This window comes from Marmota marmota, unplaced genomic scaffold (genome assembly GCF_001458135.2).
Source record: "Marmota marmota marmota unplaced genomic scaffold, marMar, whole genome shotgun sequence".
NCBI classification, from domain to species: Eukaryota; Metazoa; Chordata; class Mammalia; order Rodentia; family Sciuridae; genus Marmota; species Marmota marmota.
The window spans coordinates 10,595,600-10,610,088 of NW_025999982.1; the positions used below are offsets into that span (position 1 = coordinate 10,595,600).

The 14,489-nt window shown below is 45.3% G+C and overlaps 2 protein-coding genes across 5 annotated transcripts in view; one reads left to right on the forward strand and one right to left on the reverse strand.

Annotated features, from left to right (window-relative positions):
- Pex6 (peroxisomal biogenesis factor 6) overlaps window positions 1-14,189 on the reverse strand; it is a 29,827-nt gene extending 15,638 nt beyond the window's left edge. The window contains exon 1 of the mRNA XM_015487744.2: window positions 14,184-14,189. The gene's annotated coding sequence lies outside the window, so the exon portion shown is untranslated. The remainder of the gene's footprint in view (window positions 1-14,183) is intronic.
- Window positions 623-14,489, forward strand: part of Ppp2r5d (protein phosphatase 2 regulatory subunit B'delta) — a 21,845-nt gene continuing 7,978 nt past the window's right edge. The window contains exons 1-2 of one of the 4 annotated variants that reach the window (XM_015487747.2): window positions 623-1,094; window positions 5,919-5,996. In XM_015487747.2, the coding sequence (XP_015343233.1) occupies window positions 840-1,094; window positions 5,919-5,996 (333 nt within the window). In that variant the 5' untranslated portion in view covers window positions 623-839. Of the gene's footprint in view, window positions 1,095-5,915; window positions 5,997-14,489 lie in introns of all 4 variants that reach the window. The other 3 variants (XM_048805340.1, XM_048805338.1, XM_048805339.1) reach the window with 3 other exon arrangements.

A 14,489-nucleotide genomic window follows, 5' to 3' on the forward strand; every position in this document is an offset into this window, starting at 1 on the left:
TACATTTCTAGCTCTTTTTATTTCTTTAAGATTGGATCTTCCTAAACTGCTAGGTACTGGCCTCCAGATTGGGATCCTTCTGCCTCAGCAGGATCCCGAATCACTGGGATTACAGACTTGTGCCTCATTGCCCGAATTTATTACATTGTATCTTAACCATTGGTTTACACAAGTTTGAATTTCACCAGACTATGAACTTCCTGAGGGCAGGAACTGAGTCTCACCCATTAGAGCCCTGGTTTGGGTGGGGTGGTGCGTAAGGGATGTATTTCCAGAGACATTAACAATGAGATTGCTTTTCCACTTTGTTTTTAGCTACTCAAATCTAACTAGTTCTCCAATCCCAGGATGCTTGCAGTAGATATAGGGGCCCATTTCATAAGGTTACAACAAACCAAGAATCCTCATTCCTTTCACCCAGGTCCCACCCCTGGCAGGCGTCCCCTTTACTCCCCTCTAACTCAGGTCTGGGGGGGGTGAATGCCCTGGAGGACCCTTAGGAGACTTCGGCAATTGGCACCTGCACTCAGTTTTACTTTACCCCGATGAAGAAAGGTGCCCTTCGTTTTAGGGCTTCTTTTCTTCATTTCATACTGGGCGAGCTTGCAGAGTGGGGAAAGTGGGAGAGTCACTTCAAAAAGAAAGAGCACAGCTCCAAGGGCTACGAAGAATGGCCGAGGACGACCCACACCCGACGCTGGAGTGCAGCTCTCCTGGCCAAGCTGGGGCTTCCCCTTACCCCCGCCTCCTTCATTAAGCCCGACCCATTTTGGGGCGGGATTTCCCACCTCAGCCAATTCTGGGAGCCGAACCCTGGCGGTTTGTACTCTTTCTTTCCAATGAGAAAAAAAGGAAGCAGCTTGGCTCCAATGACCAATCCGAGGAGGCGGCGCCTGGTTGTCAGGCAGGTTTGTAAGAGTTCGGGCCAATTAGAGGCGCAGGCACCGCTCGACCCGGGCGCAGCGCGCAGGCGGTGGCGGAGAGACGCCGAGCGGGCCGAGTGCGGCCGAGCAAAGCCGGAGCCGGAGCCGGGCCGCAGGAGCCGGGCCGGGTCCGGACGGGCCGAGATGCCCTATAAACTGAAGAAGGAGAAGGTGAGCGTGGCCCTTTCCCTCGCGCCTCCGCCTTAGGGCCTGCGCGGAGCTCTGGGAGGGGCCCGAACCAGGCCCGGGACAGCCCTAGACTGACCCTCCCGTCCGGCCCCCCGCAGTACTCCCCGGAGCAGCCCTTAGCCCCCGCGGCTGGCAGCACCTCCAGCCCCTGCCGCATCTAGGATAGCTCCCCACCTTGCCCTGGACGTATTTCCCCCATATACACCTCCCTTTTTTTCCTCCCTCCTCCTACCCGCGGCTCCAGTAACCTCCTCCCTCCGGATCTGCCCCACTCCTAGGTCACTCCCCTGCTTTTTTCCCTCAGTGTCCCACCGTCCCCGATTCCCCAACGGTTTCTGTGTCTCCCTCCAGAACTGCCCTTTTCCCCCGCCCTGCGCAGCCCCCTTCCCTCTTCTTCTCACCGGCCTAGGATTGCCTCTCCACAGTTCCCTATGCCCCTTCTTTCTGAACGCCAAGCCCCCTGACCTAGAACAGCGCTGCTTTCTTTCTCCTTCACCCAAATCTGGCTAGGCCCTTTCTTTAGTTCTTCCTTCACACACAAACTTGTAAGCCAGAACTGAGCTCTTCCTTCTGTTGATGGAACCTCAGAACGTCAGTGCTGGAAGGAAGCTCTGAGCACATGTAGTGCAATCCCTATTGGTACAGATGAGGAGACTGAGGCCCCTGTAAGGGAAGGGACTTGTCCAAGGTCACACAGTCTGCTGGAGGCCCAACTGCAATATCAGATACCCTGACTTAAAGGGCTTTTCTGTACCAAAGCCCTCCTAACCTACATCACTTGGCTCCTGTGTTCATCCTAGACCAGACACTTTCCTAATCTGATCAAGCTCCTCCCTTTATTCCTAATCCTAAAATAACCTTTGCATTTTCCCCTTTGTAGGCTGCACGCTCCTCAAATTAGGAATCTACCCCTTCAGATTAGTTTTTCTTCTTAGCATGAAGGCCATCCCTGGACATCCATGCTTTTGCGATGATGTCCTGACACAAGCCATTTCTTGATTATCATTGTGAGTGGTGCTGGGGATCCAACTCAGGACCTTGCACATACTAAGCATACGCTCTACCACTGAGCTATATTCCCATCCCCACATGCCATTTCTTCTTTTCTTTTTTGCCATTTCTTGATGTTGCCTTCTTTCAACTTTCTATGCTACCTCCATACTGCCTTCCCTATTCTTCATCCCTGTCTGTTTCTACCCTCTGTTTCCTGCTGTTGCTGAGGTCTGACTCAGAGGTATGGCTCCTTTAAGGCACAGATTCACACAGAGGATGCTAGGATACCAGTTCCAGCTCCCCCCAGCTTCTCTTGGGTCTGGCCCCTCATGTTGGGGGATGTTTCTGGTCTGATGTGGCTACCCTTCTGATGACTCTAGAGGTGTATTGGCAGCATTCATTTTCCATCTGATTGACTGAGTTGTTGGACTGCCATCTTTGACCTTATCAATCAAAGTCTTTATCCTGGAGCTTTTAGGTATTTGCAGGCAGCTTTGATTCTAGGTTGTCTCCATAACCTTTCAGGGCCTGAGATTCAGGGTTGGTAATTACATACTATGTGTTGAATCTCCTGAGGTAGAGAGCAAGATCGGGCTGTATGCCTCACCCAGGTCCTGTCCTTGGGAAGTGGGCATGCCAGTGTGGTTTGGGCTGTTCAGCTACAGACAGTGTATGTATACATAAGTCAGCCATACCAGGAGTTAAGAGATGTAGAATTCAGGGGATGTGGTGAGGTCCGCATCCATCTGTAGCTTTTGGCTTGATGGACCAGATACTGTCCCATTGCAGAACATCTTTACTTACTAGATGATTGAGAAGACAAGATATTCATGGATTTGCAAGGACCACAAGTTTATTAAGTTGAGAAAGGGTGTTAGAAGAATCAGGATGCATGGAGCCAGGCCTATCTCTGATCCCCTGTGTGATTTAACTCCCTGCATTTGATTTTTGGCTGAATTTGTTCTCATTCAATGGTTGTCAAGTTCTGAGGGGGAGAGAGGTGACAGTGTGACTGAAGTTTGCCTGGATGGGCACAGAGCATGTGGGTGGGTGGAGACTCTTTATTGCTCATCCATCACCTGTCCCCTTTCTCATTCATCTCTGCTGGTCCCAATCCTATCCTTCACTGCCTCCTCCCTGAAGCTTTTCCTGAGCCAGTGATCTCTACCTACCCCCCTGTATTTGCAGAATATTCAGTAGGCCACTCGTGGCCCTTTTGTGTTCAGCTTTGGATTGGAATTAATTAGAGACAAGTCTTGTCTTCTCCCTTGAGATCACAAATAAGCTGCATTTTGGTTTCACATCTTACCTACACACAGTAGGTGCTTAGTGAACAGGTGCTGAGACAATCTTTTGGGAGAATATGCAGTCTCCCCTTCTCCCTTGTTCTGATCTGAGATTTACGTCTTACGTTCTTGGGTGAGGTGTCTCTGCTCCCTCCCACTTTCTTCTTGTTCATAATAATAATAATTACAACAACATTGATCAATATTAGGATTTTCATGTGCAGGCCACTATGCTAAGGAAGTGGGTACTATGATTGTCATTTAATAGAAGAGGAGAACAAGGCTTAGAGAGGCCAGATAACTTGTATCCGAGTATATAGCTAGTGAGAGTTGAGCCCCCAAACACAGGGCTAGCTCCAAACCATTCTTTTAACCTCAGTGTCATGCAGCACTCAATAGCTGGGCTGGCCTTCAGTGTGTGCACTTCACCTGTTCTGCAGGAGCTGGGGAACAAGGCTGGTGGGCGCTGTTCCCCATTCACCCACTCACACCCACACACCAAAGCAGCTGGATTTCTCTTAACTACATTCCGTGAGAGATGTGTCTCAGGCATCATGCTGAGTGTCATTGGGTGGGTGGAGGGGTACAAAAAAGAATAAGCAGCTTATGATCAAATAGAGAGATCAGGACTGGGGATATGGCTTAGTGGTAAAGTGCTTGCCTGGTATGAGTGAGGCCCTAGGTTCGATCCCCAGCACTGCAAAATTAAAAGTAGATAAAGTAGATGAGACTTATATGAAGATGGGTTTCAATTGTCTGAAGGATCCACATCTGAGGGTAAAGACAGTTACCTCAGTTTTGTGTCCTGCCTGCCTCCCTCCCATCTTCTCTCTCTCCACCCTATACACTGAACCACTGACAGAAGTCAGTATGGCCAACCTGGACAGTAGGCATCAGGAATGCTCAGCCTAAAAAGGAATACTTTCCCCCTTGTGCTACTGCATCCAGCTGCTCCACACCCAAGAATGGTTTCTTTCCTCCCCTCCCCCAAGAAGCCTTCCCCCTACTCCAGCCCACACAGAGCTCTCTTCTCCCTGAAATCCTTTTGCCCCCATAGTCACAATCATTTGATTTAACACTTCTTGCTGAAGGGGCTTGGCTGCTATTGAATTGCAGACTTTCAGAGCTGGAAGTGATTTCCAAGATCCTCCAATCCAGTTCTCATTGAAGACTTGAATCCCTTTTTCAACATGCCTTAGAAGAGGTCACCCAGCCTCTGCTTGAATGCTCTCAGGGCTGGGGAGCTTTCAGCTTCACTAGGCAGCCAGTTTCCATGCAACTGCTCCGTGAGAAAATTCATCCTTCTTGCAAGCCCCACCTATCCTCTTGCAACTTCATCCCATTGCTCTTCTGCCCCTGGGTCCACATGGACAAGTTGCATCTTTAGTCCACATGGCAGCTCCTCATTTGCTGGTTGAGATCCATCTTGCTTCCCCACCCCCCAGGACTCCTCTCTTCCATTGTTAACTATCCTAGTTCCTGCAGCTGTTGCTCTTGGGCCATGCTTTTGAATACACTCCCAGTATGGGTCACATTTCCCCTAAGAAAAATTCAGATTTCTCATTGCCCTTCCTAAAGTGTGATGCTCATGACTGAACCAGAGGCTCTAGGTGGACCCTGTCAGTGCCCAAGCACTCTGCATAGGTCTGTTAACTGAGTGGAAGGTCATGTAAGCTATGGAGGTAGCCACGGCACATGGATGGGCAGCCACGGCACATGGTTGATCTGTGTTGAGCTTGCAGTCAGACCTAAATCCCCAAGTCTTTTTCACATTCTCCCCATCCTGTTCCTGTGTGGTTGCTTTTTTTTTTTTTTTTTTGGCCCAAAGCATAGGAAGAGATGCTGGGCAGGCCAGGGCTCTGAGCCAGCTGCCAGGTTCCCAAGGGAAACTTTAGTCTAGTGCTCACTCTTGGTAACAATTCAGGGTTTTACCCTCATCCCTGTCCCAGTATTTACTAGCCCAGGCTCTCTTGGTCTTTTGGGTAAGACACTTCCTATACCAGTTAGCATCCCTGGGCCCTACTGATTAAATGACAGTAGCACCTTCTTGTCTTGGTGATATTTGTGACATCTAAAAAATGCCTCCTGGTCTCTCTGGATAGCCCTGAGGGGAGAGGGTGACTCCTACCCTTCTAGCAAGGAAGCCTCTGGTATCCCTTTGACCCCTTCAGCCAGAAGCCAGTCTGAGCATCTTGTTCTCTAGTGCTTTTCCTTAAAGCCTCCTTACTCTCATTCTTAACCTGAGGGCCCTCCTAGGCCTAACCCATGCATCAGCTTGGTGAGGTCCCAGATGAAAGAGCATTGATTATTGTGTGTTAAGGATAACTTCTTAACTAGATTCTAAACTTCTTGGAGGGACTGAATCTCCTTTTATGTGTATCCCCCACCTAGAACTATGTACAAGGTAGGTTCTGATTGATTGATTCAGTCAGACAGAATATAGTTGCAACAAGGATAAGGGATCCAGACAGGCCTCTCCCTTCCCTTGGTTTCTGCTAACCCAAACTCCTCCATCTTCTCCCAGCAGGAGCCCCCCAAGCTTGCCAAAGGCACAGCCAAGCCCAGCAGCTCAGGCAAGGATGGTGGAGGTGACAACGCTGAGGAGGTAATGAATATAGGCACAGCCCTAGTTGTGGTGCAGGTGCCAGCTCTAGTTCCATGATGGCTGGGGGATGAGGGCTCCTGGGGGTCAGCGTTACCCAGGAGGGAAGCTAACATAGGAAAGGAGAAGGAAGGAGGCTAACACAGCCCTGAACAGCTCATCTGGATTATCCTCAGAGGTCCCTTTGGCTGGTTTTCTCTATTCTTTCAGACTTCTCAGATTGCTATGAAAGTCATTTTTTCTTTGTGTTGATTTTTGAATGTTGAAAATTCCTTTTTCATGGGCTGGGGGTATAGCTCAGTGCTAAGCATGCACAAGGCCCTGGTTTGATCCCCAGTCCCCCAAAACAAAGAAGTCTCTTTTTCTTAAAGCAAAAAGCTGGGAGGTCCAGGGTCCTGGGGAGAAGAGGAAAAGACCACGAGTGCTTATGGGGTGATAGGTGACTTTGACATGGCTCTGGGTGGGGCAAGGGGTTGGGAGTGTCTGGTGTCCCTTCAGGGTTGGGCCCACTGCCCTTGGTCTCATTCTAATGAGAGGACCATGGGACAGTCATGAACAGAGGTCAGTGCAGCTCAGCAATCTAGGGCTGTAAAGCAATAAACAGAAAGAGAAAGATCAGCAGAGAATGGAGGGACTTGAGGAAGTACAGGGTATGTCCATGAACATATGGGGGTGTGCTCAGTGGGATGCTTTGGATGGTGTGAACATGTGGAATAAAAAGCCATACTGTGTGGAAGCTGCTGTCCAGTGCTGTGCTTCCTCCCTCCTGCTTGACATTCAGAATGGAGAACACCAGAGCTCTTAGTTATGGATGGGTCCTGTGGTGTTTTGGCAGAAGAGATTGATTAACAAGTGTGGAATCAGACTTTGCCAACTAGTGCTGGTCGCTGTCATTTCTAAAAAGATCAAAACACTTTTTATACCAGTGAGCATTGTTTTAGGCCTCCTTTAAGTAAGCAGAATCAGCATGCTAGGTTTTGCCCATTTTACAGATGTGGAAGTTTGGGACCACAAAAGAGAAATTGCTCCTTCCTCTGCACTTACATAGTTGTATGAACATGTTTCTAGACTAGTTCTTATCATTTGGTGTTGTAACCATTTGTTTTCGTTTGTGTCAGCTGTGAACTAAGGGAAGAAGCTGGGTTTTACTCTGCATTGCTTCTTCCTCACACCTGTGTGCTCACTTGATTTATAATAAGTTCTTCTGGCAACACATTCTGTGGGCTCAGTCTCTCCTTCAGGAATGGTGACATTGGTGGAACCCACAAGGAAAGGTAGTTGGGAGCTGGTGGCTGACATTCAAAGCCAAGGGTGGCTAAGAATCCCAGTTTAAAAGGAAAGAATGGAATATTTAGGGGTTTGTTTTCACCTTTTGCCTAACCCTTCTTCATATAGTTATTAGATACAGCTATTGGATATCATTTCCTTAAGGCAGCCTTCCTTGACTACCCATCTCCATCTCCAGGACATGGTCAGGGTTTCTGTTAGTTGCTCTTTTGACACTCCGTCTCAGGATAGCACCCAACCATGACTCTCCTTAAATAATTCCTTGTGAACTCACTGTTTATAAGCTGTTTCCTGTGTTAGCATGGGAGCTTCAGGAGGCTCTTGCTCACCACTGAAGGACCTGGCGCAGCAGGGGCACCCAGCATTTGAATGCATTTGTGAATGAGTGAACTAGTGTATGAACAGACCAACCAACTTCAGATTGGTGTTCAATGGAATCTTAGGATTTAATTCTCTCATTTTATAGATGGGAAAGTGAAAGTTTGAAAAGATTAAGAAGTATGCTGAGACTAGTTGCTGTGATTTCCCCACTGCTTCTGGACAAATCTGCCCAGAGGAGTAGGTCTTGTTTCAAGCTGCTGGAAAAGGAGGGTCTCAAGTTCACCTTGGGCTCTTTATGAAAAGCTGCTCAATGCTCCCCTATGTGAGGCAGCTGCCCGAATTTTGCTCCATGATTTTCCAGAAAGGTACCCATGCATGGATGGCAGAGTGATGCTTTAAAAGCCAGGCTGTGAGGTCATGGTCTTCAATCTCAGTTTGTCACAATCCTTCCCTTGCCCTTTTGAACTCTTTTGGCCAAAATTGATAAGCCTTTCCAACTGATCCTAATAACTATAGTTGCTAACATCTATTTTACTGAGTAGTTACTTTGTATTAGTTTCTTACAGTTCCATAACAAAGTATCACAAACTGGTTGGCTTAAAATAACAAAAACTTAAGGACTGGGGTTGAGGCTCAGCAGTAGAGCGCTTGCCTAGCACGTGTGAGGCCCTGGGTTCGATCCTCAGCACCACATAAAAATAAATAAATAAAATAAAGGTATTGTGTCAACTACAACTAAAAATATTAAAAAAGCAACTTATTTTCGGGCTGGGTTGTGACTCAGTGGTAGAGTGCTCGTCTAGCATGTACAAGGCATTGGGTTTAATCCTCAGCACCACATAAATGTAAAATAAAGATATTGTGTCCACCTAAAACTTAAAAAATATATATATTTAAAAAACAACAACAAAAAAAAAACCCATATTCTCTCAAAGTTCTGAGACTAGAATTCTGAAATCAAGGTGTTGGCAGAGTCATGTCCTTCCAAGATTGTAGTAAGAATTTGTTCTGTTCCCCTTGCCTAGTTTCTGATGGCCTTTGACAGTCCTTGACATCTGTTGGTTTGTAGATGCATCATTCCAACCTCTGTCTCTGTGGTCACATGGTGTTCTCCCCTGTGTGTCTGTCTCTATCCAGATTTCCCTCTTATAAGGACACTAATCATTAAGAACACTCTTATCCAGTATGACCTCAATTTAACTTGATTACTTTTGCAAAGACCTTGTTTCTTATTTATTTATGTTTTATTATTATTTCTTTTTATTCTCTTACCTCTAAGGTTTTTTTTTTTTCTTTCTTCCTGGTACTGCAATTTGAACTCAGGCCCACTTAAACATTGAGCCACATTGGTTAAGCCCTTTTTTGTATTTTATTTAGAGAAAGGATCTCACTGAGTTGCTCTGGGCTTTGCTAAATTACTGAGGCCGGATTCAAACTTATGATCCTCCTGCTTCAGCCTCCCAAACCTCTGGGATTACAGGCATGTGTCACTGAGCCCTGCTAAGGTTTTTTTTTAAGAGCCTATTTCTAATAAGGTCACATTCACAGATTCTGGGTGAATGTGAATTTTGGGGGATACTGTTAATCTAGTATACTATGTACCAGGCACTGTACTAAGTAATATGCATGCATTGTTTCATTTAACCATCACAGAACTTCCTTGGGTTATTCTGTTATTATTATTCCCATTTTACAGATGAACTTGAGGCTTAGAGATGTTAAATAGCTTTTGCTCCAGCAGAGCTGGAATTCAACCCAGGTCTGTGACTCAGGAGCCAGGTCTCTTGTGGGCTTAATGAAGTTACATGCTGGCTCTAAGTAAAGAAGCCTAGAACGGAAGGGTTCTTTGGGAAATCAAGTGAGACTCATTGTAATCTGCTTTTGCAGGTAAGGGTCTTTCCTGGTCTGGCTTTGGAGAAAAAAATTCAATGCCATATAAAAACTGTTGTGTGCTTTGCTGTCCTGAGTTCAAAAAACAGATACAAAGGGAAGAAGAAATTATCCCAGTCTCCTTCACTTCATCTTGTCTTCCCTGAGGCCACAGCCTGTTACTTCTAAAAACCTAAAAACAATGTGCACTGGGTACATTGGGGCATGCCTGTGATCCCAGCAACTCGACTGTGATCCCAGCGACTCGGGAGGCTAAGGCAGGAGGGTCACGAGTTCAAAGCCAGTCTCAGCAACGTAGTGAGGCCCTAAGCAACTCAGCAAGACCCTGTCTCTAAATAAAATATTTAAAAATGGCTGGGGATGAGGCTAAGTGGTTAAGCCCCCCTGAGTTCAATCCTTGGTATCAAAGAAACAAAGCAAAACAAAACCTTTCTGGGATTATTAGTCTTCTACTTTTTTTGTGTGCTGAGGATTGAACACACATTTACTCATGACAAATGCACGCTCCATCAGTGAGCTACTGTTCTCAATACTTAAAATACAATTTTGGCATCTCATTGCTTACAAGTTAAAATCCAAACTCCAAGGCCTTTCTGAGCTGACCCACCTCATTCTTCTAGTACCTATCATGTTTTCTTGTCCCACTGAATGTCTCATCTTTTGATATAAGCTTTTTTTATGACTCAGGCCCTCATAGATATGGTTGCTTTGACCTAGATTGCCTCATTTCCCTCTTTTCTTTTTTTTGCCTAACTAAGGTGTATCCTTAAGAGCTAAATCAAATGTCACCTCTTCAGTGATGTCTTCCCTAATTCTTCCAGTTAGAGTTTGTAGCTCAGCCTTCTGTGTTCCCATAGCCTTTGGGGCCCTCTCTGTTCTTGTACTGCTCTAGAACCATTAGCTGCTTTTGTGTCTGTCCTGCCTACTGAACTGTGAACTCTTGAAGGCAAGTGCCATATCTTAGTCACTTTTTAATTTTTTAGTTATAGATGGACAAAATACCTTTTTTTATGTGTTGCTGAGGATCAAATCTAGTGCCTCATACATGCTAGGCAAGCACTCCACAACTGAGCTATAACCCCAGCCCCCTAGTCACCTTTTAACCTTTAATGCTTAGCATAAAGCTTAGTGAAAAAATGAAGGAAAGAGTTAAGCACAGAGTGAGATCTAGATGTCACTCACATGGAGAGAATGCCTCTGTAGTATTCAAAGTTGAAACCTTATTAGGCCAGTTAATTCATTATGCAAAAGATATGATATTAATCTGCATTTTTATTAATTTTATGCTTAATCTTTCTTGTAATATTTCCAAAGTGCTTAAATTATATATATATATATATATATATATATATTTTTTTTTTTTTAAATTTAAGTATCTAGCAGCCATGTTAGGATTAGGTAGGATCAGGATTGGTTCAGAGTGGGCAAGTTTAGTTGAAATCACCTGAATAAGAGCATGGTGCATAAATTCAGGGTGCCATTTGATTGCTGGAGACCTGAATGCAGGAAGGCTTCTTAGGGTGTGGATCCTGTTGAGTTTGGAAATGGAAAAGAGACTTCAGGACTCTTATAGCGTCTCAGGACAAAGTAGGGGGTAAAGGGCAGACTTGATGGATTGCCTTTGGTCAGCCAGCCCTACTGTGGTGGTTATAGAAGGTTCTCCATTCCTTGCCTCCCACCCACGTTGAGTGAAGAGTCAGTGGCTGGAGTTTTTAGGAGAAATGGTTGAACATGAAGTGAATGGCTGACACAGCCCCATACTTCCTGTATGACAAGAATGCTCCCTTGTAAAGTGTAAACAGACAGAGGGTACCTCATCAGATCTTGAGAACTGGGGCTTTACTGGCTGGACCAGCTATCTCTCAGATGGGTCTAGTGCCTGGGAGCCAATGGTCCTCACAAAACTGGCATGGCACAGTGGGGTGGAGGGTAGACTTAGCCTACTCTATTGCTCTCTGGCTAGCCCAGCCTTCAATACCACAATCCTAGTGTGGAAGGAACCTTAGGCATCGACTCGGGTGGCTTTTTGAACATTATTATTATGATTATTTTTTGCGGGGGGTACCAGAGATTAAACCCAGGGGCACTTAACCTCTGAGCAACATCCTCAGCCCTTTTTTATATTTTATTTAGAGAACAGAGTCTTGATGAATTGCTTAGGGCCTCACTAAGTTTCTGAGGCTGGCTTTGAACTCACGATCCTCCTACCTCAGCCTCCTGAGTTGCTGGGATTATAGGTGTGTACCACCACACCTGGCTTGAACATTATTATTATTATTATTTATTTTATTTTTATTTTTTACAATACCTTTATTTATTTATTTATTTATTTTATGTGGTGCTGAGGATCGAACCCAGGGCCTCTCACATGCTAGATGAGCACTCTACTGCTGAGCCACCCCAGCCCTTGAACATTATTTTTATAGTTATGCAACCCTCTGTTTTCTTAAGACCTTACTTGGAGAGTGGTTGGGAAACCAACAATCTAGTCCAACTTTCTCCTTTTTAACAGAGAAAATTGAGGCTGTTTTTCCCCATTCTGGGAAGAATGCCTTTCTCTGTATGTGGCCCAGTATGTGGCTCATGGAGGTGCTGGGTGTCTGTCTCTCCCTCAGAGTCTTGTTCCTCAGGCTGGCACTGAGCCTCTTGCCCTAGTATCACTAAGTTTTCTCTGTTCCTGATGCTGTACAGTGCTCTGTGTTGCGGGTTCCTTTGTTGGGACAGGAGAGGAAGGGCCATGGGGAGAAGCCTGAAGAGGAGCCAAGAGCTTTGGCTCTTAATCAACCAGCCAAACATTCACTGAATGTTTGTTAATGTCAGTACAAGGGCACCTACAGGGGTATAAACCAGAGACTGGACCTTCAAGGGGCTTGTCGTTTTGAGGAAATGATATATAAAGAGACAAAGCAAGAGGTACTACTAGGGGTGAATGATTACAGAATCAATGGAACAGACAAGTAGTGTTAGGAGGTGGGGGTGGAGCAGTACCTAAGGACTGGCATGATCTGAGAAGCCTTTTTGGAAGAAGGTGGAACTTAAACTGGGTCCTGAGAGATACAGTGATTTTTCTGGGTCACCCATTTTCAAACAAGAGAAAAATGGACTCAAACATTTGAGGTGTGTTAGCATAGGAAGGAATTTCTAGGATGCATTCCTAAAAGCATCTTAAGTCCCAGTAACTTGGGAGGCTAAGCCAGGAGCATCACAAGTTCGAGGGCAGCCTCAGCAACTTAGTGAGACCCTGTCTCAAAAAAAAAAAGAAAGAAAAAAAGGGCTGGGGATATAACTCAGTGCCTAAACCACCCCTAGGTTCAATCCCCAGTACCCAAAACAAAAAAAGAATAGTACTAGAAGATACCTCTTATAAAGGTCTGGATGCACACCAAGTGATGGCCTCCTAACCTTCTACCTCTTTCTGAGCCTGTCCCCAAGGTGATTCATCTGCCATATATAGAAAAGGAAACCCCAGACTCCAGGGCTCCTTGCATTATCTAACTAAAATCACACTGGCTGAGTGTTGTCATGGCAGAGAAGGTGTGATAGCTGCTCCTGCCCCGCTTCCTTGCATTCCTCTAGTGAAACTGGTGTCTGGGGCAGTCCTTTGTAGTAAAGGAGAGAGTGAGGTAGCCCAAGTTGTGGTAAGGAGCCACATTAAACCCACAGACCTGCCTGGGCTACACCCAGTACTGCTCTCTAGTTCTTTCATTCCCAGATAGGTCACAAACTTGACAGAACTGGTTTCTACAAAATAATTCAGAATATGAAAAGGATAACTGTTCTGTTTTCCTCCTCTCCTCCAACCCAGAGGGTTTTAAATCTCCCATTCTTATGGTGAGGAGTCGGGCTGGAGAGGAGGGGAATGATGTGGTTAAGAATAGGAGGTCAGCTTTTCCTTCCGTGGTGTGGGTATCCAACTGGACATGACCTTACTCCTGCAGCCTCTACTTGGGGGCTAGGATCTTCTGTTCTTACAAGAGTATTACCAGGACATTTAGGAATACCTGTGAGTGACATCCCTGCAGAATTGTTTAGGCTTCTGAAAATGGGCTTTATGGGCCCTTTACCATGTCTGGGAGCTATCCCTTCTCAAAGGGACCGTTTTAAAAAATTAGTCATCTTTCTTTCTTTACAAAAGCACTGTCAGCTTGTAAAAAATCTGGAAATGTAGAAAACTGTATCTATGCTTGGCATGGTGGCACACACCTGGAATCCCAGCTACTTGGGAGGCTGAAGCAGGAGGACCACAAATTTGAGGCTGGCCTGGGCAACTTAGTGAAATCCTGTCTCAAAGAAATTTGAAAAGGGTTGGAGATGTAGTTCAGTAGTAGAGCACTCCTAGATTTAACCCCTGGTACCAAAAATAACAAAACATAAACAAAGAAATAGGGAAAAGGAAAAGAAAAAGTCATCTATAATGTTATCACTATAGGACTTAGTTACTAAGGACTCCTCAGACTTGTTCTTTCCATTTTAGAACCTGTTTTGGTCCTTTGCATGTATTTTAATGTGTATGAGCTCATTTTGCATATACAGTTTTGTCCTTATTTAACTTCATGTTGGAAGCAGTTTTCTTTCATTAGGTAGTTTTTGGCTTTTTGTTTTAATATTTTTCAACATGGTCATTCAGAAAGTTAAAAGGTAGTGTTGGTTTGTGATGAAAAGAGCAACCCCTGCATTGTTGCTTTGTGTAACCACTCTGAACTCTTTCCTCACAGATTGATATTTGTATTTGTATTTCCAAATTGGCCAAATTAGCTTGGCTTCGTGACTCTAAGCATTAATCCTTACCCATCTTTTTTTTTTTTTCAGTTGAATCCAGGAGCACTTAATCAGTAAATCACATCCCCAGTCCTTTTTGTTTTTAATTTTATTTTGGGACAGGGTCTTGCCAAGTTGCTGAGGTTGGCTTGTGATCCTCCTGATTTAGCCTCTGGAGTCCCTGGGATTGTAGGTGTGCACCACCACACCCAGCTTTTTTTTTTTTTTTTTTTTTTTTTT